This window comes from Helianthus annuus, chromosome 9 (genome assembly GCF_002127325.2).
Source record: "Helianthus annuus cultivar XRQ/B chromosome 9, HanXRQr2.0-SUNRISE, whole genome shotgun sequence".
NCBI lineage: Eukaryota > Viridiplantae > Streptophyta > Magnoliopsida > Asterales > Asteraceae > Helianthus > Helianthus annuus.
This window is the reverse complement of record NC_035441.2, coordinates 165,965,042-165,989,738: the sequence shown is the minus strand read 5'-3', so window position 1 is coordinate 165,989,738 and position 24,697 is coordinate 165,965,042. Positions and strand designations below refer to the sequence as shown.

The 24,697-nt window shown below is 39.1% G+C and overlaps 1 protein-coding gene across 1 annotated transcript; it reads right to left on the bottom strand.

Annotated features, from left to right (window-relative positions):
* Positions 1 to 688: 688 nt before the first annotated feature.
* Positions 689 to 24,135, bottom strand: LOC110876685 (protein RETICULATA-RELATED 3, chloroplastic). Its single transcript, XM_022124848.2, has 2 exons — positions 23,799 to 24,135; positions 689 to 1,245 (listed from the first exon to the last, which is right to left on the bottom strand). The coding sequence occupies exons 1-2, from the start codon at positions 24,133 to 24,135 to the stop codon at positions 689 to 691; spliced, it is 894 nt and encodes a 297-aa protein (XP_021980540.2).
* Between the last annotated feature and the right edge of the window lie 562 nt (positions 24,136 to 24,697).

Here is a 24,697-nt window from a genome sequence, read left to right as displayed (position 1 = left end):
CTGATCTCCCCCTCAATGTAAGAACCCTTATTTCGAGAATCCGATCAGTCACCAACTTGGAAGAGGTACCAAGAAGACTAATCTTCTCTACTCTAACCGGCATACGATAAAGGCATGACCTTCAACTACTTGCCAAACGAACAATTTGCTTCATCAACGTCAACACTTGATTGAACCTCGAACAAACTTGACAAAACTCAATCATACACTAGCTCTAACTTGCTTCATGTTATAAACACTTCGCCACCGGTAAGATTAACACTAAGTTAATCTAAAAGATAGTAAACACGAACTTGTTTCGATGTAGCACCACGAGCTTTTGGTTTACAAAGAAAATAGGAATTACAAAAAATTTTACTCCCCCTTTTTCTTTGTAAACAATACAAAAATCCAAGCAAGTCGTATTCTCTTCACCTCCTCACTTGATCCGGACAACATAAATACCATAAAACTTTTCGATAATCCGAAACCGACTTCAAGTCTTCAAACTACGCATAATTCTGACTCTTAGTTAGTTATCCGGTACCCCAGGTAACCCGGAATGACTAGAAAAACTCGGAACATGCACAACTCGAGACTTCCGAACTACACAAGCTTCTAAACTTAGTTAAAAATCCGGTACCCCAGGTAACCCGGAATTCTAGAAAATTCGGAACTCGTAAAACCCGAAAGCTCTTGAAACCTCGGATCAGATCATCTTTTCCGTCTTCTTTTCCACACCAGAGCTTTGTGACCCCGTTATCCTCGCCAACATCACGAAAGTCATGCCTCCAAGAACATTGTTCGCCATTCTCAAACCAATCACAGAGGATTTGAACAAAACAGGCGGCAGCCCCTTCGCCAGCAAGTATTCAATCCCGTTCAACGCTTGGTACCTCACATTACTGCTCACACCCATATGAATTGCCCAGGTCATAGCATTCAAAAGCGTCGGTGGTGGTTTGTTTGGTGACTCAAAGTTAGGATCCATCTTCTTCCTCATCTTGATCAATCCATTCGACAGTGCGGTTCCCACTAATCCCGCTGCTAAACCTACTGCTGCAAAAACTGTTCCTTTGTAAACAAGTGTTCCCAAACGGTTCACAAGGCTATAAGAACCGGGCTCAAACATGTGGCCTGTAGGGCAATTGGCGAAAATAAAAGGGAGACCTGCTGCTGATGAAGAAGCCATATACACTTGTAACCAGTGCAACAACTCAGTGCACTTGTTGGTACCGAGTATTCGAGCCATATACACTTGTTGAACTGTTATCATACAACTCGGAATAGGTTGAACTGAGTTTAAAACTCGGACCATATACACTTGTTGAACTGTTAAAACTCGGAATTTGTTGAACTGAGTTTAAAACTCGGTTATCAAAAACTCGAACAACTGTTAAAACTTCGGACTTGTTGAACTATATACCCTTGTTCTGAGTTTAAAACTCGGACCATACTTTGCTGTAAAAATTCGGAACAGACATCTACATAAAGACTCGGAACAAGTAAATTTCTGTTAAACAACGGAACAGGATAACCGAAGTAAAACTCAGAAAAAGCAACTCGCTGGAAGAGTCTGTTCATAACCGAAGTAGAATAGGAGAACCGAAGTAAAACCTCGGAACATATACTTGAAAACTCGGAGACTATTTTAAACAAACAAACTCGGAATACTGACCCTTCAAAAAACTCGGACATATTAAAAAGCTGTAAAACTCGGAATCAAACAAAAGTCAAGACTCGGAGCATTGTAAAACTCGGAGTCAACTGATTTAAAAGCCAAACCTCGGAAAACTCACTGTTTGGTAAGTTTAACTTTGAATCGGAGTGATTTGACAATATATGTTTGAAACGCGGAATTGTTAAATTTAACTTTGAAACTCAGAAAATATTAACTTTGAACATGGAACTGTTAACTTTTGAGACTTGGAACTCGGACATATTCAAAACTCGGACCAACTGTCAAAACAACTTCGGAACAACCGTTAAAAAAATTCGGAACAACAATATGGAAGTAAAAACTCTGAATTCACAGTCTAAAAGTCGGACAAAGCCTTGTGAAGATTAAAAGTCGGACTGATAAAAGCCGGACCATAGTGAAGAATCTACACTGAGTTTAAACTTGGACACGTAAAAGTCGGACAATAGTGAAGTATCTACACTGAGTTTAAAAGTCGGACTGTGTAGAAGATTTTGTGATCTAAAGTCGGACTCTAATAACACATTAAAAGTCAGACATAAGGGAAACAAGTTGAAAGTCGGACCAAGTAAAGTTCGGACAAACCAAACTTTATAGTCCAAAAATTCAAACAGAGTCAAACTCAAAGTGAAACTCGGACCAAGTAATGTTCGGACTAACCAAAAAATCGGACTAATAAACGGATAACTAGAAAAAATTAAAATTCGGACAAAATGAAAATCGGATCTGATAACTCGGCCTGGTAAAGATTAACTAAAATTCAGACACAAGTAAAAGGAGAAACTCGGACCTGAAAGACACTAGGAAAAATTCGGACAAGTGTTGGAGATTTGAAAACTCAGACAAGCTGAAGCTCAGAAGAAACAAGTCTCCGGACTATCTCCCTAGTGTGACTTCACACTAGTTCACCAAAACCCCGGAAACACAAACACAGAGTTTTAAACTCCGACGGGTTTAACACTAAGAAAAACTCGGACATAGCAATTTTTGGATCAAACCTCATATCTGCAACAACTTGGAGAACAAAACAACCACGAACAGCTTCATTTTCTTCAACTTTTCTGCAAAATCTTCAAGTCTTCAAGATGTTTGGCGGAAACAAACATCAAATCAAGAGCAATGGTGATTAGGAAGGCGGTTAGACCATTCCGAATCGGTAACCATGCTCTGATACCACTGTTAAAGGCCGGATCGATGACGAACATCAAACATTGCACTTGATTCAAGACATGAAGAACAAGAACAGGGTAGATGAAGAAGAAGATGCAAGACAAACTCATTCATTTCAATACAATCATCACAGATTACATACCAAACGAGTGTACATCATCTTCTACAAGCTGGTTTAGATCACAAAGATCTAAACCCTAGCTTTCTCTCCCTAACACATGGTCTCTCTCTCTAGAATTCACACCAGGAGAATAAGTTGGGAGAGGAGCACAAAGCTTCCAAGAGATGCCCTAATCTACACAATACACACATATATAAAGGCTAGGGACTAAACCCGGACAAAACACACTGTCCGGGATACAAAACAGTACAATAATCCGAAACACTAGAAAGTCGTCCGGAATGCCTTCAGCAATTGATAATCTTCATTATCGTTGACTTTAACTTGGACTTCTGCTTTGGTTGAACAGAACTGATAAGCGACAGTTACCCGGCAGGAACTGCACTTACATATACACATAATCATTCAACTATTCAGATTTTAACTAATTAACAAAAATTAAAGTCCCCTCCCTACCACCTTGTATAAAATGAATTGCATTACATATCTAGATTGATTTTAATAACATACTTACTCTTTTGGTCAGTGGTAGAAAACAATATGAGATGAGTTGTTTGAAGAATGAGAACAAATTCAACTCCAATTCATTCACTCTCCTAGAATCAATACAACGATACCACCAATGGTTGGAAATGACTACCATTAGCAGTTTAGCACTAATTACAACTTCTCCCAATGATATAACTACCAAGAATAGTAGAGACTACATATAGGAAAATATTCATCATAGAATAAAGATACATAAAGAAAATGAAAGAAATTGGAAGTTTACCTCACCAAAAAGTTAGGAAACTAAATCAAAAAACGGCTACAACAAGAATTGAACATAAGATCTATTGTTTAGAATTGAGAAGCCTTAACCGTGGAGCCTTCATCACTTTTGTGTATGGGTTCATATAACATAATATTTATTGGTTCACCAAATTTTTTTCTATAGGTTCCTTATTGAAAATTCGAAACCGAGTTGGTTCGGGTGAACCCGCGCCTCGTTACATAGATCCGCCCCTGGTTAAGATGTTAATAACTTAATATTAATAGTTGTTAAAATAGAAAACATTGACATGATAATACTGAAATGGTATATTGCTGAAACAATAATATTGAAACGCTATAATGTTCAAACCATAATATTGAAACGGTAAATACTGAAATGGCAAAATATTGAAAGGGAATAATGTTGGAAATCTTATAATGTTGAAACACTAATACTGAAACAGTATAATATTGAAACGATAATATTGAAACGGTATAATGTTCAAACGGTATAATGTTGAAAACTGTATAATGTTGAAACACTAACATTGAAACGGTATAATGTTCATACGATAAAATTGAAATGGTGCATTCGATATAACGTATATATTGAAAGTTTGAACCGCACTTGAGTTATTGAAATGGTACAACGTTATACATTGAAAGTTCAAATAAGAGCGGAGTTTATATATATATAAAAAAAGATTTGCTTCGTACAAGCGTCGTATTGACCTATACTCAACATATAGACATCAATAAAACACCTGTTGATACACGATTTGTGGACACGACTCGAGTTAACGTGATTCGGTTAAAGACACGTCTTTCCTCCGTCGTGTGAAAGAACAAGAAAAGCGAGCCAAGACATAAAAGACATGGACTTGGTCCTTGGGCTAAACAGATCGGCGAATCAAATGCTTCGGGATGAAATCAAGTAGGCTAAACACATCAGTGGGCTCCAACCTTTGGGCCCAAGCCCATAATCAGCGAAACAGGACTGAAGTCGACGAAACAGAGGTGTTTCGTCGACCATGAATGTGATTCGTCATCTATGTTTCCGTTTCGCCGTCTTGTGTTTCGCCATGGTCTATTTCGTCGATGCTGAGTCCGTTTCGTGGTGCTGTTGCTATAAATAGACAGTCTCTAGGCAGAGAACACAGCAGAGAGAACACATAGCATAGAACACACACACGAGAGAGAGAGTTTACAGAGCACATTTGTAAACATTGCATTGTAACTGACTTTCATAGTATTAATACAGAGGTGTTAATCGTTGAGTCTTGTGTGTCGTTTACTTACGTGTTCTATCTCGGTTTGCTATCTCGGTTGGATTTCGCACAACCGGGGTGGTTTGTATACAAGGATTAGGCGACTAGATCCTCCCCTAGCCGGACCTACAACACCAAATTCAGACTCCAAAGATGTCTCGTATAGGCCTATACGATATGCATCCTCAAAATCTGTGTTTGACACCAGCGTTTGAGGCAACCCTACACACATCGTAGACGCATATACGATGCGTATATGGCTCAATAGTGTGCAAATAGGCAGTCAAGGTGTGTGAATAGTTTTAGCCTTTCAAAATTTATATATGTTAGCATAATAGCTGAATAATGGTTGAAAATCTATGATGTATGGTTTCTATAATATCTAGCCTTTTCCCACAACATATCTCTCCATCGGAAGAAAGTATATGGCAAACAAGTATCATAGGCTATCAATATTGCAGTATACTGTTAAAAACGATTACTTTATTAATAAGGTAAAAAAAACAAGACTTTATGAGCTTATCAAAAAGTGAGAGATATGAATGTTCATAACATTTTAAATTAAAAGTTGTTTAAATAAACTTACAGTGGTTGGACCGGTGCGCAATGCAGACCTATGAATTATTTTATGAGTGTGCAAACAAGGGGTTCAACTAAACTTTCAAGTGGTGTGAACGAGATTTTTGCTTATTATAAAATACACAAAAAAAATTAAGAAGGGTGATGTATAAGAGTTTATACATCTTTTAACATCAAATTTATCCCTGTTTATGTGAAAACTCTTTGTATTTTCATTGATTTTGGTACTCATTTGAGTTATTTGTGAAAATACAGATCCTAGCTTTGGTTCGGTGATAAAACGAAGGTTTTTGGAGCAAAATGGTGCAAAAACAGAGTATTCCAGCAAACTGCCAGATATAGCACGATCATGGCAACACCTGGTACGATCGTGCCCGGTCATCTAGCTCCAGTACCATCACTAGCACAAGCCAAATAAGGGAAGATCACCGACTAAAATAATCATGCCAACCCCAGGCACGATCGTGCCCGACAAAAATCGTTCCAAGAGTAGTCAGTTAACGAGCATACATTGATGATTACTGGTGAAACATTGGCTGGCACGATAAAGCCAACACCTGGCATGATCGTGCCCACCTCGGGAACTTTTGAGCTGGATTTTTCCAAATATAGTAGCAAACAAGATCGACAGACGAAAAACAAGACTGGTACAAACCATGCACGATCATGCCAAAGCCTGGCATGAGCGTGCCAAACCTCTAGTGGCTTAAATACGTGTTTCAACTCATTTGTGAATGGAGTTCGGTCTTGTAGTCAAGTTTTCTCTCAAAATTTTACACTTGGAAGGAAGTTGGAGCCAAAGAGAAGCTAAGGAGAACTGCATAACTTCAAGACTTGATCATCCACCATTTAATTCTTGTTCTTAACTTGGTTAGCCTTTTTAATCCCATGACAAACATTGTAATCTTTAAAGAATTTGTGTTAGTTATGATGAACCTTAGAGGCTAAGCACTTGTAGTTTCTTAAACTTTATTGAAGCTTTTGATTATGTGGTGATATGGAAGTATATGTGATGATAAGTTCTTGTTAATCTTCATGATAATTTTCTAGTGTTGTTCTTGGTGTTCATATGCGTGTTTATAAAATCTCTTAGATAACATGAACTATTCAGCTAATTTACTCACTTTTCCTTTGTATTATTTAAATACAAATTTGATTAAGTTAGAAAAGAAAACAAAACAAAGAAATATGCCCAGGCTAGGATTGATATTTTTTTCTCACTAAATAAGTGTTAATACACATTTGTAGCGACTGATGTAGAATTTTATTTTAATGGGTTTCTTTTATAAATTCTCTCTAATTCTCACTAATTTTTTTCTAAATTCTAAAAAGTTCTTACTATTTTTTTTTGTTTTTTCCAAACGCACTGAGTTTCTGGAAACTCACAAATATAGGCTGGATCCACCTCTGTGCATTCGTAACTCTTTCTTTCTGTTAATAGTAAAAAAAAAAAAAAAAAAAAAAAAAAAAAAAAAAAAAAACTCATATATTCATTAGAGTTAAATGTCATTTTAGTTCCTGTGGTTTGAGCTATTTTTTCAGTTTAGACCAAATGTTTCATTTTTAACCTATGGATCCAAAAAGGTTTCACCGTTGCCATTTTAGTCCACTAGGTTAACTTCATCCATTATTTCTGTTAACGAGAAGGGTAATTCGGTCAATTTATATGGCCGAATTGCCCTTCTAGTTAACAGAATTACATATAAAGTGACCGAATTGTCCTACTAGTTAACAGAATTACATATAAAATGACCGAATTGCCCTTCTCGTTAACAGAAATAATGGATGAAGTTAACCCGGTGTACTAAAATGGCAACGGTAAAACCTTATTGAACCCACAGGCGAAAACTGAAACATTTGAACTAAACTGATAAAATAGCTCAAATCACATCTACTAAAATAACATTTAACTCTATTCATTATTATTGCATAGCATACCCATAAGATATAATTTCGATTATATTTTTTTACTTGAAAACACTAGTATATCTAATTAAACAGTTCTTTTTCGATTTTACTACATTGATGCTATAGGTTGTTTATTACTGATCATACTTGTATTTTGAAAAAGCAGTCTTTTTTAGAATGTTATAGCTAATATTCGTCCAAGTAAAGTTCAAAACTTAGTTTATATAATATATTTTTAAGAAAATATATATACTAACAAACTATCAAGGTCACAACAAAAAGTATCTAAAATCGACTAGATATTTTACTCCTAATTGAGAAATGATAGATATTTTAATATTAGATAATTTGCATTCACTTAAATTGGAGATATATATATATATATTATAATATACGATAGTAACATGGATGTGTTGGTGAGTGATGTTTAAAAATAAAGAGGTTTCATCCTTGTTCGCTCTGTATTCTATGATGTCTCTCCTTGGAACCTTCAACCATTTCATTTGTTTATGCTATTCTGATTTATTTATGCTATTCTGAGTTCTCAATAACAGGTTTAAAGTTGTTACAACACCTACTATATACAATCTTGTGGTAATAAAATTAAAAAAAAAAAAAAAAAACAATAGTTCTTTTATTTGCTTTTATCTTATTTCTTTTGAATTTATCTTTTAAATGTATAACAATCCACACACGTATGTATAGACAAAATGTTATATCGTATGTTATAAAATGAATCTCATATCATTCCCTCGTTAACTCTTTAACTCTTTAGTGGCGACCCTCATCGTCGCTATTGATTAACATGCTTTAGTGACGAAATCAGCAATAGCGGAGACATGCTTTACCGACGAAAATCAAGCAATAGCGACGAAGCGGTAGCGGCGACAGCTTTAGCGACGGAAAGTTGCCGCTATTGCTTGTTTCTAGCTTTAGCGACGACTTTTGCTATCTTTAGCAACGATTTTTGTCGCCGCTAAAACTGAATTCCCCCCCCCCCCCCCCCCCCGGGTTTCTTTCCTTTTAGGCGTGAGAAGCATAGTACAACAAGGGCAATGGTAGAAGAGTCTAATAAAGATTATGCCTTCCTCACCCTAGTGTAGTTGTTTACAAGGGAAACAATTTCGATAGTCACATTTCAAAAGGCATGGGCCTTCAACTTAATGATTTGACGTTGAGTCAATTAGAACATAATCGAGTTGTTTTTAGTTTTTCGCTAATTATGTGGATACTCAAAAAGCACGGGCCTTCAAATTAATGATTTGACGCTGAGTCAATTAGAGGTTTTCGTTAATGATGTGAATACTCACTAATATTTTCATTTAAGTCCAAACATATAATCCATTTGATGCTTTAATTTCTGAACCTATATTCCTCTAGATTTGGTATAGATAGCTAATTTAAGGTGTGGGTTGCATTGTTGCATTTTTTACTCTGATTAAAGTATGTTATTAACAGAATTATTTTTGATGTAGATGTCCTTTATTATGATTAGGATTTGAGATCTTATAATCGTAGTACACCAGTGAGTACAAAACTAATAGATTTATGTTGTTGATTTTACACAATTCTAATCACTTTCTATGCATTTATATATGAACATACATTGAATGCGAGGAAACTATAAAATTCCACCATCCCAATGTGAAAGCATAAGTAATTTTTTTTCTTCGAATTACCATATTAAAAAGGATCCTATATGAGTAGTTTATCATCAATTGTAGTCTTGGTTGTCTTACAAAAAATGAGCAAGCTAAGTCCAAACCGTTCACACATTATTTATTTAAAATCTTGATTGGTTAATTAACAGAATTAACCAAAACTGACTTCACAACCGGTTAACTGTAATCAGTTATAGTTAAGAAAATACCATAACCGAAGCTAGCGGTTATGGTTAATGGTAAAAATCGATCCAAACAGACCAATGCACACTCCTAATACTAAGTACTCGTTTAGATAACTTATATTTCTAATAGTCATTTTACTCATTACTATCTCGTTTGACAATATATGAAATATAAATTTCATATTTCTCACATTTATAGTTATTATATCAAAGTTCAAGGTATTATAACCTATAATACGACCCCGGAAGTAAGCAACTGTAATACGGCTCCATAGGTTATCGTATGTGTAGTATGGACACCACAACACTTTACCACTATAATACTTTAGTGTTTTAAAACTGTATACTTTACTTTAGCAAAGCTCATCATAAACTATCATGTTTATAAGAAAAAAATACATTACTTTGAAAAGTTGTAGTGAGTATGCATATCAGCCGAAAACAATATAGTAATTAAAGAGGGATCTATAAACTCACCTTTGAAATATGTTCCTAACCCTTGTACTCCTAGATAATTGTTCCATGTTCACATGTGAAATGGGTTAACTATAATTCAATTCTGAGGCGCAAAGCAGGTCTTACGCTCAAAACTATGCCAAGCGCAGAGCCCCTCTGCGCTCGGGCAGAGTTTGCACTATGCCTAAGCCTTTGTGCTATACTATGCACATAGTGACATTGCATGCACATGACCTCGTGCAAAGTGCCACGCGTGAACCACTCTACGCCTAGACTAAGCTGTGTGAACAGTAAAGTGTGATCTATGTTTTGCATGCACGCAAAGCGGCACGTGAACCATGAAGCATGATCTATATTTCATGTGTGCGTAAAGCAACGCGTGAATGGGGATGCGTGAAGTGTTTTTTTCTCAAGAAAACCCTAAATGTGGGCTGTAACGGCTGTTGTACTGATATCAATCTGAAAACAAGTCAAGTTTTAGACTTTATGATTCTAATCAACCCAAAATACAATCCCATGCATTCCGATGCAAAATAATTCATGAAACCTCTATCTTTAAAGCGAGTTTCATCATTTGAAACCAAACATGAACTTTAATATGTGAAAACCCCAAAAAAACATGTTTAGATCCATACATTTAGCTCGAAAACAGACTCGATATGATCTTACGTAGCTTCCCTTCGATTAACACTCGAATACGACTTGACATAGTGGACTCGAGCCCTTTTTCTCTCTCTAACTTCTCTCTTTAACTCCAAAGACGAAATGATGAGAGTGACGTTGTGAAATGGTGACTCACGTTTCTATTTTCCTTAAATACCATCATGTAAAATTACTTACTTGCCCCTTATGGGCTTTTCACTTATTTCAATGCAATTTTTTGGATGTTGCATTTTAACTAAGTTAGGAGAGGTATGATCAATTACATAGTTAAAAACGTGTTGAAGTCGATCCCGGTGCTTAACCTATTGATCACCCATAATTGTGAAAGTAGAGTGCTAGAGATCAAGGGTTGTCTCTTAATCTTTGGGACCACTCGAAACCTGTACTATGTCGTTACTAGTGATGTTATTACTTCCAGTATTATGAAATCTCATGCTCATGCCCTTCTCTAGAGATATGCAATTACTTATTTCTCAACGTAACTATTTTCTATCGTTAACAAACTACAATTTATTTGTTTAATGTGTGTATACAAGAAAATGTTGGCAACGAAAAGGGATTGAGAGTTACAATACACTAGCAGAACAAATTCTAAGAAATACTATGAGCGACCATGGATGATTTATTACACCAACATCAGCTAGGAGCACCACCACCTCAGGACTCTCTCCTCCTTAGCTAAATTGTCTCTCCATTATTAATTTTGTAAATAAAAAACTTACTATGATTTTAAGAAGAATTTTTAAATTACAGTAAACTTTATTTTTTTATATTTTTGACGTGTTATATACATTTATAGAAAACTAGGAATATTTTTTAAAAGATCAAGATATCATCGATGACAAAAGTTGTCAAACAACTTTTGGTAATACTTCGTTAATGATTCCTAGTCCAAAATCCATTGTTGATATTGACATGTGTAGGTCTCTAGAGAAGGATCTAGAACAACCTTATCCTTATTATTTAACACACCCGCAAGTGCGGAATCCAAACGGGATGGTTTGGAACTGGTGATGCTCCCCATGAATTTGTGACCAATTTAGGTTTCCAAGTCTATTGAGTTATACCAGTTTGATTGTTTGAAATTTTAACTTCGTGATTGTTTGAAGTTTTTGAAATTTCTGTGTAACACCTCGAAATTTTGTGTCCAATAATGTGTTGACACGTGTCATGAGTTCACACGTGGTATTAAATACTAAATAAAGGACTAGAGTTGACAAACCTTGAAAGTATGTAAATTCGAGGATTAGAAATGTCAACGAGGGGTAAATATACTGTATAGTAACGCTAAATTATGCCCGTACCATCAAACGAATAAATCATGGATCGTACGGAGCGAAACGCGGAAGAAAGTGAGAGATTACAAACTACAGGGGTTAAATGTGTCAACATGTTTAATTTATACCTCTGAGTGACCATTTGACGAACCCGAGACGTTGTAACAGTAAATTACGCTCACTAGAATATACGATATAAATTTCGCGAAGTTTCGTTTTAAAACGAGAAAGTTATGATCAAATTCGTATGTGAGGGGTTAAAAGCGTCAACAATAAAAGTTAAGGCTTTTCGGATAGTAATTAAATTAACCAGGGACTTAACAATGCGGGAAATAGTCACGAGGCCCTTGTTCGTAAATAATCGAGGGCCAAATCGCAAAGTTACCCATTCGAAACCGAAAGGTCAGGTTAATGATTACAAAAGATTTGAAAATCTTGAAATTCAGGCCTCAGGCGGCCCGCATTAGCGAAACAAGGAAGTTTAGGCGGGCCACGCGCCATCTGTAGATTTGGTTACTGACATTAGGATTCAGGCGGCCCGTGTGAGCCTAGCCTGAATCCTAATGCGGGCCGCGTGACAGTCCCAGATGCAGAAAACTTGGACATATTCATTGTTTGAGCTTGTGAACGATCTTGGATGCATTAATTGAAGCATGGGGCCCCCCTACATGTCCCCTAGCACTCAGGGACACCTGCTAATCATCCATGAACAATTGTAGGATGAGTTGTAATGATCTTATGCCTCATTTTTCACTATAAAAGGCAATGTAATGCATCAATGTTCAACACACCTCAAACCTGCCTTCTAGTTCACTTCTGGAGCTCTAAATCATTCTTCTAACATCTTTGGTCGTGCACCAAGCTTCTGTAAGTATGCCTACCCTTTTGTGGCTTAGTTTTTGCATAGTTTAGCTTAAAAGTCAATCCGTCGTAATTAACGATTGACTTTACGATAAATCACAAATGGTCCAGTGGTTTGTCGAATCAAAGGTAGTTATATGTTGGTAATCATGTGAGCTTTAAACCCCTAAAAGGGCACCCTCTGATTCCCGCTCTAACTAGTCCGAATATCGAGTCAAACGTGCTTAGAAAAAGTCAACAGAAATGCTATTTTGCGATTTCATGCATAATCAGTAATGTAGATGGTGTGTAACCTGTTTTAACACTCATAAAACATGATAATAAGTATATTAACTAGTCTAAGCTTGTTTGATCCGACCATTTACTGTTTTGACCCGGTTCGGAGCCGAAAGTCGCAAAACTTTGACTTTTGCTTTGACTTCAGTTCTGACCCGTTAAAGTATGATTTAGATATGCCTTAGGACTCTCTTAGGACCAGGTTACATGTTGGTATAACCCTCTGTGACCGGTTCGTTGTTTGTCCGAGTCTTTTACACCTTTCCGTTAAATGCTTAAAAGTTGACCGTAACGCCCTTTTAGATTTAAAACGAGAATTTCGGATATGTGAAAGGACCATAACCTTAGTTACTGATTTCTAAGCATGTCCCTAAAATTTCACGTCAATCCGAGGTCCAGAATAGGAGTTATGCTAAATAGCGCAAATTACGGAAACTTTTGTAATTAAATAGCGCAATTAGCATAACGCCTATCAAAACCCGGATTTCGACACCAAACCTTTTACACACTGATGTAAACTAATATTTTGGGATTTTTAAAGATTTTTAATTATTTTTAACCTGCGGTTATGGCATCGGTTCGGTAAATACCGAATATACCCTTTTCGGCCATAACTTGAGTTCTACAATGTCTTTTGACCCGATTCAAGTTGCTACTGATTTTAAATAATAAATAAAGTATTTTGAACTTTATAAACTGTTCGGAAAACTCAGATTTTCTGTAGAACTCAGAAACCTCCTTTATAAATCTTTAAAATTACCGAAATACCCCTACGGGGCATAAAATGGATTTTAAACTCGTTACGGGCATTATGGAAGGTATCCTACTGATACCACAACCTCTTTAAAGCATATTGACTTAGGAAACCAGTGTGGGACTCTTACGGTTACCCGTTGCGCCTTTTGCGCGCACGGTTCGGCTTATGTAACTAGTTTACATAAACTGGCCGAAACGGGTCAAACCATATTGCTTTGACCCCAAAATCCAGAGTGTCGTTATTATACCCATATAAAACAAGTCTTCAAACTTGTTGGGTCCAAATCACATTCCATTCACGGTTTTCGCCTTTCACGCGATTAAACCGTAACTATCCTTTAGAACTGACCGGTCTAAGCTACGGCTAAATTTAAGACCCGTTAGGATTCTAATAGGTTATTTTAAACCTTCGTTCCAGAATAGGAGACCAGTAAAAGCTATTTGCAATTTATTCGATTAAGGATTTATACTTGCAAAGGTAAATACTTTTAACTTATTTTCCGTTATACGAGCTTGGGTTACGGTATATAAAATACCGCTTGATCGGGCATCAAATCTTCCATCGATTGGTGGTTAATTGAATAATTTGATCGGCTCGTTTAAACAGTTTTGTTTACTTTAAAGCCTTTGGGGGGTTAATGACCATGTCCCGGATATCCTTGGCAGCATTTTACGAAATGGCCACGACCTTGACATCCGGGTGTAGGCGTACACCCGGCATTATGTCCATAATTATAAAGGTATAGCCGTTGGTTTAACCGCCACGGTTTCATGCTATGTGGTGTGTCTATTAATCTTTAACCCGGACAAGATCCGGGCTACTGAACGCATAAGTAACATGTAATTCGTTCACAAGGTTATAAATTTAAATAACTCTCCCAAGTTATAAAAGAGTTTGTGCCCTGTGCATTCCAATCAATTTTAATAAACATTTAACAAAAGTATCGGTTGAATGTATTTACCAGTGTAAACTGAAGTATTTTCCCAAAAAGATTAAATGTAGGTACTAAGCGTAATTGGCTGGCTATTTCTCCTTAGCATCAATAAAGAGTCTCGCAAGCTGAAGATGCCTAAGTCTGTTGAACAATACTTATATTTTGTTTGATCCCCTGTGGATACTTTTCGACTATTCGTAATACAGTGATATTACAAACAATGGTTGAAATATAATTATCTTTATGCTTCCGCTGTGCATTCATATATTGTGTGGTTTGACTATATTGTTGCCAACTACGTCACGGTAATCCCCCACCGGGCCCACCGGTGAGACACGTGGAAATCGGGGTGTGACAGGTTGGTATCAGAGCCAACATTGAGTGAATTAAACACTAGTCTTTTGTGTTTAATCTCAATGACACAATTGCACATACTTGAGTCTAGACAAGAACATAGGACAAATTCGAAATTTTATTCCAGTTTGTCTTTTATTGTTTATTGTGATTTAAAGTTTTGAAAGCAGGAAATATGCCACCAGCAATTAGACGAGGAAGAGGAGGAAGAGGCAAAGGGCCGATCACTCACAATGATCACGAGGCCGGACCCTCGAACATGCGAGCTCCTTCCAGTACAAGAAGTGAGGAACCACAGAGGCGTAGAAGGAACCTCTTTGAACCTGCAAGACATTCTACCTCGCACAGTTCGACACCTTCATACCGTCATTCTTTTGGACCAAACTCAGAAAATGAACCCAATAACCCTCAACCTTCATTCATACCTCTCCAGCGATCTGCTTCGCACCGTTCTTATGGCGATCCTTCTCCTTTCTTCGTAGGATAGTTTAACCCGGCTGATTATGTCCAAGAACCAATAGGGTACAACCCTTTAGGACCAGAGGATCACTTTTCTGAAGATAATGCAGTGGATATGGACGAGGATACAGATCCCGTTGAGCCTGCAAGGGGTACTCCCAATCATCCAATCGAGATCTCTGATGGGTCATCCTTCCATGGAACACCCTATCAAGGTCCCGACAGTTACCAGGCGAGGTTTGACCAATGTGATTGGTACTTCACACCATCTCATCACTTCTCGCCTCATGACCATCAGCAGCAACAGGATCCTTCTGAGGATTCACGGTTCGTGGCAGTTACGCCACCGCCTCCACCGCCACCAGTTCAGCAAGCACCTCCTGATCCGCCAAGGCGTAGAAGATCAGGCGCGCGGATGTCCACCCGAGGAGGGGAATTCCATTTTAGCACCCCTCGCCACTAGAGTGCAAGTCACTTTCCGCCAGTGCCTGAAGAACCACAGTTAGGGGAACCTTCTGGTCACCCTGCAGAGGTGAATTCTGCACCAGTTGCATCACCTCCGCCACCATTCGGATATGACAATCCGATACCAGCATACGGCGGTTCCACCGCGTACAACCCGTTTGAGCAGCCGACTCACACGCACTACAACTATAATTATGATGCCGATCAATACGTGGTAGCGGCTAATTACAATGCCCTCCATGGAACCTCTTGGAGACCACATTACTCAGCTCATGGGTATCCAATACCTCCTAGACCTCCGGTTCAACAGCCGTCGCAGCAGCCACGTTTTTCTCCACCGGAGCAAGAAGAAATCCTCCACCGTCTACACCGTGTGGAACGAGACTTCGAACAAGAACGTAAGAGTAATCGTGGATTCCTCAAGGGCCTAGCAAACCTACTAAAAGGAAGGAAGAAACGAGATCATTAGTCTCCTTATGTACTGTTGTATTTACTAGTACAATTTAGTCCCTGCGTGGACATTTATCGTGTTTAGTCCCTGCGTAGGCAATTGCATTTCAGTCCCTGCGTGGACTTATCTTTTAGTCCCTGCGCGGACATCTATCTATGTATTTGGTCCCTGCGTGGACTTGTTTTCTGTAAACCTCTGCGTAGGTATTTATTTATTTAAAAAGTCTCGTTTAGGGCAGCGTGTAATCATTATTGAGATTAATGGAATATTATGTTATAAATTTCATTTTTGTTATTATATATGAAATAAATCAAAAAAAAAACATTCCTGTTAAATAAATCTGCCTAAATAAAGGATCTTAATGGTGAAACCTAGCCAGGTGTCATAGTAAGACCCGACCAAGATGGTAAGACCTGATTAAAAGATTCAGATTCCCAGTTAACCTCTGTTAACATGTTAACGTTAATGGCAGATGTGATTCGTTAAAATCGCAAGCGTCATTCTTATATAAGAATCCTTCTGAGGATTCCAAAGCCTAAATTAATGATTTATAAATCATGGGTTAAATCGTCAATGAAGATGATCATTTATTAAACATCCATTAGTGATGTACTGCCTACGGGTCAAACCTATTAAACATCCATTAGTGATGTAGTGCCTACGGGCCATACTTATTGTCATATAAGACAAAAGGCAGTTGTTGTCTATAACTCCCTGTCAGAAAAGGTAAAAGGACTACGGTTCAAACCTTCATGCCTCGATTCTCTGTAATCCCGGCTTATATTATAAAAACGTCCTTGTGACTAGGCTTTTATGCCACTAACAATATTGTTTGTAATTATGATAAGTATATTCAAATCCTAAATAAATGTGAGTATCAAATTAACCAGATATGGTCTATGTTTACCATGGTTAATGAATTGTCATAAAAGACAATTCCATAATAAACTCCTAAATAAAACTTTGTCATTATCTTCTGTAGCAGATTCAAGTTACAATGGCTGATCCAAATGAAGTGAATAGTCATTCGAAAGAAGATGAAAATGATAACGCCCAGATTCATTTAACGGGCGCGGAATTGAAAGCTCTTGTCAACGGTGCTGTTAAGGCAGCCTTGGATCGACAGTATGAAGAGTACACCAAGTCCCGGAGCAGAACCTTATCTACACCGCACTCAAAGCCAAAAACCCACTCAAAATCTCACAGCAAACCACCGTCTAAGCCTAAAAAGGACGACGATAAACACTCATCCAATGAAAACAGTGTTCGTCCTAAGGAAAAAGTGTTTACTGATGCCTCTCACGCCAGGGGTTGCACCTACAAGTATTTCGTATCTTGCAAACCCCGAGATTTCACTGAGGAGAAGGGCGCGGTAGATTGTATGACTTGGTTAGACGAGATGGACACCGTGGTGGACATCAGTGGTTGTGCAGAGAGAGACGTGGTAAAGTTTGTTTCGCAATCATTCAAGGGCGAAGCCCTGGCTTGGTGGAGGTCGTTGGTTCAGGCCTCGAGGAAGGCTGTTTTGTACAGCATGACGTGGGAGGAATTCATTTCTCTCATCAAGGAAAATTACTGCCCTCAACATGAGGTTGAAAAGATCGAGTCCGACATTCTATCGTTGGTTATGACGAACCTTGACTGTCAAGCTTACCTCACGAACTTCAACACGATGTCCCGGTTGGTTCCGTATCTGGTAACCCCGGAGCCAAAGAGAATAGCTCGTTTTATCGGTGGTTTAGCCCCCGAAATAAAGGCAAGCGTAAAGGCCTCTCGGCCAGCGACCTTTAGATCTGTAGCTGACATATCTTTGTCCCTCACATAGGATGCGGTCAAACAAAGATCGCTGAGGAACAAAGAAGCTGAGAAGAGAAAACGTGAAGATGATACTTCACGAAGGTCGGGCAAGAAGCACCGTGGAAACGGTGACAACAAGAGAGGGTCTGAGTCAAGGAGAGATGGGCAACAGTCTGGTGAGAAGCCCAAGTGCAAGAATTGCAAGAGACACCACTTTGGAAAGTGCAGACTCGAATCGAACTCGCAGACTCAGTCGAAGTCATTTGCTTGCGGGATATGCAAGTCCAAGGACCACAAGACCTTGGATTGCAAAAAGCTGAAGGATGCAACTTGCTACAGTTGCAACGAGAAGGGGCACATTAAAACCAACTGCCCTAAAAGCGCCAAGAAGCCTGAAGAGGCCAAGAAGACCAATGCAAGAGTCTTCAGGATGGATGCGAAAGAAGCAGTGCTAGACGATAACGTGATCACAGGTACTTTCCTCGTAAATGATGTCTTTGCAAGAGTACTTTTTGATTCGGGCGCTGATAAGTCTTTCGTAGATCATAAATTTTGCAAATTGCTGAATATGTCTGTCAAAACCTTAAATGTGGATTATGAGGTAGAGCTAGTAGATGGCACCATAGAAACCGTCTCCACTGTGTTAGATGGATATGTGATATCCATTAAGAACCACTCTTTTCCTCTATCTCTACTTCCCTTTAAATTGGCTGGTTTTGACATAGTTCTGGGTATGGACTGGTTATCTCACAACCAGGCCCAAATCGTCTGCAACAGAAAGCAAGTGGTGATAAAGACTCCGTCTGGTGACTCGCTTACCATTCGGGGAGATACCCAGTATGGATTGCCTGAGCAAGTGACTATGCTCAAAGCTTCAAAATGTTTAAAGAAGGGTTGTGCCATCTACATGGCACAAGTCATTATTGAAGAGCCAAAACCAAAGATAGAAGACATTCCCGTCATTTCGGAATATCCAGAAGTTTTCCCGGAAGATCTACCTGGTTTGCCACCAGATAGGCAAGTGGAATTCAGGATTGATATCATCCCTGGAGCAGCACCTGTTGCTAGAGCACCTTACAGGTTAGCACCAACCGAAATGAAGGAGTTGAGGACCCAACTGGATGAACTGCTAGCTAAAGGTTTCATCAAACCTAGTTCGTCTCCTTGGGGAGCACCTGTCCTGTTTGTCAAGAAGAAGGATGGATCGATGCCTCTGTGCATCGATTATGGCGAGCTTAATAAAGTCACGATGAAGAATAGGTATCCATTGCCGAGGATCGACGATTTGTTCGATCAGTTGCAAGGGGCAAGTTATTTCTCGAAGATTGACTTGAGGTCAGGCTACCATCAACTAAAAGTCAGAGATGAAGACGTACATAAAACCGCATTTAGGACTCGTTATGGTCATTATGAGTTCCTAGTGATGCCTTTTGGGCTCACTAATGCACCGGCCGCATTCATGGATCTCATGAATCGCGTTTGCAAGCCGTACTTAGACAAATTCATCATCGTTTTCATCGACGACATTCTTATCTACTCTAAGAACCAAGCTGACAATGAGAAACACCTTCGCTGTATTCTCAAACTCCTGCATCATGAGAAACTCTATGCCAAATTCTCTAAGTGCGAATTCTGGCTTCGAGAAGTCCAATTTCTTGGACATATTGTCAGCGAGCGTGGTATCCAAGTGGATCCCGCTAAAGTAGAAGCTGTCATGAATTGGCAAGAGCCAAAGACGCCTACAGAGATTCGTAGTTTCCTGGGGTTAGCAGGATATTACAGGCGTTTCGTTGAAAATTTTTCAAGGATTGCTGCGCCCCTAACTTCCTTGACCAAGAAGAAAGTAAAGTTTGTTTGGAGTCCTAAGCAGCAAGAGTCCTTCGATATTCTGAAGCAAAAGTTGAGCAACGCTCCTATACTGACATTGCCTGAAGGTACCGAAGAGTTCGTAGTTTACTGCGACGCATCACACACTGGCATGGGGTGTGTGCTTATGCAGAAAGGCAAGGTTATTGCCTATGCTTCAAGGCAGTTAAAGGTGCATGAAAAGAATTACACCACCCATGACTTGGAGTTGGGTGCCGTTGTGTTCGCACTAAAACTGTGGAGGCATTATCTGTATGGTATCAAGTTTGTGATCTATTCTGATCATAAGAGCCTTCAACGTCTGTTTGATCAGAAGGACTTAAACATGAGGCAACGCCATTGGATGGAGACTTTAAATGATTATGATTGTGAAATCAGATATCATCCCGGCAAGGCGAATGTAGTCGCTGATGCCTTAAGTAGAAAGGAAAGGGTGAAACCCATCCGAATCAATGCCAAGAGCATTGAAGTGAAGAATAATTTGATTGAAAGGTTGTTAGCTGCACAGAGGGAAGCTGTGTTGGAAGCTAACTATCCTAAAGAAAAGCTAGGAGTAACTGAGGAGCAGTTAACTCTTAGCAAGGACGGAATTTTACGATTAAATGGACGAATATGGGTTCCAATTTATGGAGGACTACGAGATGTTATCCTCCAGGAAGCCCATAGTTCCAAATATTCTGTTCACCCGGGAGCTGATAAGATGTATCAGGATCTAAAGGCAAATTATTGGTGGATAGGCTTGAAAAAGTCTGTAGCCGCTTATATAGCAAAATGCTTGACTTGTGCGCAAGTCAAAGCTGAGCATCAAAAGCCGTCAGGCTTGCTACAACAGCCTGAACTTCCCGAATGGAAGTGGGAAATGGTAACTATGGACTTTATTACCAAGTTACCCAAGACGAGGAAAGGAAATGATACAATATGGGTTATAGTTGATAGACTGACTAAGTCAGCACATTTCTTACCCATCAAGGAGACTTATAGCTCCGACATGTTGGCCCAGTTATACGTTGATAAGATTGTAGCCTTACATGGCATACCTGTGTCTATTATCTCTGATAGAGATACTAGATACACGTCACATTTATGGAAAAGTTTCCAGCAATCTTTGGGCACACGTTTGAATTTTAGTACGGCTTACCATCCTCAGACAGACAGTCAGAGTGAGCGTACTATTCAGACGTTGGAAGACATGCTACGTGCATGTGCGATCGATTTGGGTGGTAGTTGGGATAAGAACCTACCATTAATCGAATTCTCCTACAACAATAGCTACCACACCAGCATTAAGGCTGCGCCCTTCGAGGCATTATACGGTAGAAAGTGTAGATCGCCCGTTTGTTGGGCGGAAGTTGGAGATGTCCAATTATCAGGACCAGAGATAGTCTTCGAAACGACGGACAAGATTGTCCAGATTCGAGACCGTTTCAAGGCTGCCCGAGATAGGCAGAAAAGTTACGCAGATCCAAAGCGTAAAGATTTTCACTTTGAAGTAGGTGAAAAAGTGTTGCTTAAAGTATCACCCTGGAAGGGAGTGATGCCTTTTGGTAAGAAAGGCAAGCTAAGCCCGAGATACATATGACCTTTCGAGGTTATCGAACGTGTCGGGTCAATTGCCTATAAGTTAAACTTACCTGAGGAGCTCAATGGTATCCACAATGTGTACCACATCTGCGACTTAAAGAAGTGTTTCACTGACGAATCACTGGTTATACCGCATACGGATGTACACATTGACGAGAGCTTAAAGTTCATTGAAAAACCTGTGTCGATTGAAGATCGACAGGTAAAGAAACTTCGAAGGAAGCATGTACCTATTGTGAAGGTCAAATGGGATGCCCGTAGAGGTCCCGAATTCACGTGGGAGGTTGAATCCATGATGAAAGAAAAAATACCCTTATTTGTTTCAGTAAATCTCGGGTCGAGATTTATTTTAAGGGGGTGAGGATGTAACACTCGAAATTTTGTGTCCAATAATGTGTTGACACGTGTCATGAGTTTACACGTGGTATTAAATACTAAATAAAGGACTAGAGTTGACAAACCTTGAAAGTATGTAAATTTGAGAAGTAGCTTGCCCCTTGCAATTGATCGAACAGATCGTCGATCCTAGGCAAAGGATACCTATTCTTGATGGTGACTTTATTAAGCTCGCGGTAATCGATTCACAGACGCATCGATCCATCCTTCTTTTTGACAAACAAAATCGGTGCTCCCCAAGGAGACGAGCTAGGTCTAATAAAACCCTTAGCTAACAGATCATCTAACTGCGTCCTTAACTCCTTCATCTCCGTTGGTGCCAACCTATATGGTGCTCTCGCTACTGGCGCCGCACCCGGAATGATGTCAATTCGAAACTCCACTTGCCTGTCTGGTGGTAAACCAGGTAGTTCTTCCGGAAACACTTCAGGGTATTCCGAAATGACAGGGATATCCTCAATCTTTGGCTTTGGCTCATCAATAGTAACTTGTGCCATGTAAATGACACAGCCCTTCTGTAGACATCTGGATGCCTTGAGCATGGACACTTGCTCAGGCAATCCATGCTGGGTATCTCCTTGGATAGTGAGTGACTCACCAGATGGAGTTTTAACTACCACTTGCTTTCTGTTGCACACAATCTGGGCTTGGTTATGTGACAACCAATCCATACCTATCACTACGTCAAAACCGGCTAGCTTAAAGGGAAGTAAGGATAATGGAAAAGAGTGATTCCTAATGGATATAACACATCCATCTAAAACAGTTGAGGCGGTTTCTATGGTTCCATCAGCTAATTCCACCTCATACTTCACACTTAAGGCTTTTACAGGTAATTTTAACAACTCACAGAACTTATTATCTACAAAAGACTTATCTGCTCCAGAATCAAACAATACTCTAGCAAAAATATCGTTTACAAGAAATGTACCTGTAATCACGTTGTCATCTTGAACAGCTTCCTTAGCGTCCATTTTGAAGACTCTTGCATTGGTCTTCTTTCCATCATCGGCTTTCTTAGTGTTCTTTGGGCAATTAGACTTTATGTGCCCCTTCTCGTTGCAACCGTAACATGTTGCATCCTTCAGACCCTTACACTTCAAAGTCGTATGATCAGTAGATTTGCAGATTCCACAGGGTCTCGTGTGGGACTGCGATTTCGACTCTAAGCGACATTTCCCAAAATGATTCTTCTTGCAGGTTTTGCATTTGGGCTTATCCCCTGATTGTTGCCCATCTCTCTTAAATCCCGACCCTTTCCTGTGGTCGTTATTCCCTCGGTGTCTCTTCTCCGATCTCCGTGAGGTATCGTCCTCACGCTTCCTCTTATTCTCTTCCGAGTTCCTAAGTGCTCTCAACCTGACTACGTCCTGGGTGAGAGAGAGGGATAGATCAGCTACTGATCTGAAAGTTGTAGGCCTCGATGCCTTAACACTTGCTTTAATCTCTGGGGCTAAACCCCCGATGAAGCGAGCAATTCTCCTAGGTTCTGGGGTTACCAAGTACGGAACCAACCTAGATAGGGTATTGAAAGTGGTGAGGTAAGCCTGACAGTCTAAATTCTTCATCACCAATGATACGAAATCTGACTCGATTCTTTCTACTTCATGCTGCGGGCAATAATTATCTTTGATAAGAGCAACAAACTGATCCCATGATAAGTTGTAGAGTGGGATTTTCCCAGCAGCTTGTATGAGAGACTTCCACCATGCCAATGCTTCTCCTTTGAACGATTGGGATACATATTTTACTACATCCCTTTCAGCACAACCGATGATGTCCACTACCGTATCCATTTCGTCCAACCAGGTCATGCAGTCAATCGCTCCCTTCTCCCCAGTAAAGTCCCGGGGTTTACAAGAGACGAAGTATTTGTATGTACATGACTTATCACGCGGTTCTGGCTTATGCTCGACCTTCCTTGACGGGACACTGTTTTGGTTGGATGAATGTCGCTCATCATCCTTCTTGAGCTCATCTTTCTTAGATACATCTTTCTTAGAGGGCGGTTTGCTATGAGCCTCCGAATGAACCTTGGACTTGGAATGTGGCGCGGACCGGGTCCTACTTCGGATCCCGTTTGATTCACTGTATTGCCTTTCAATGGCTTTGGCAACAGCATTTTCCACTAACGCTTGTAGCTCCGCACCAGTTATATGTATTTTAGTGTTATCTGGGCTTTCCACTGGATGACTGTTTATTTCTTCAGACTTAGCCATGTAGCTTTAGGTGCTACATAAAAGTAAGGACAAGGTCTATTTAGAAGCCTAACGGTATTATCGTTCTTGACGATTTATTAACCATGGTAAATAAGAGCCATATTAGTTAATTTGTTAATTAGTTTCATTCAGGACTTTTTATTAGCTACTTTACCCTAGAATGAAATATATATTGGCACAATAGGCCTAGTCACTTGGACAAATTTCTAAATTTGAATTTAGATTCTTTAGGATTAAAATTTGAATAATTAAAACAAATCAATCCTTTTTCTTGGCAGGGGGTCTATAAACCACGGCTGCCTTTTTGTTTTATATGACATTAGTTATAACCCGTAGGCATTATGTCACAATCAGATATATATAGAATATAAATTTCGATAATTTATTAAAAGGGTGACATGTGTGATTTTGCGGATCACACTAACCAAGAATGCTAACATGTCTACAGATGTTAACAGAGATTGAATCTTTTCAACAGGTTCTACCATATTGGCCAGGTCTTTAATATGACATTCAAGCTAGGTTTTACCTTTTTAAGATTCTTATTATTAAAATGGTAAAT

Excerpts from the sequence above, each read along its gene's own strand:
- LOC110876685 (XM_022124848.2), bottom strand. The coding sequence starts at position 24,135 with ATGGCTAAGTCTGAAGAAATAAACAGTCATCCAGTGGAAAGCCCAGAT. Across the intron at positions 1,246-23,798 it reads AGAACCGCGTGATAAGTCAT|TTCAACAAGTGTATATGGCT; the intron begins GTACATACAAAT and ends GTATGATAACAG.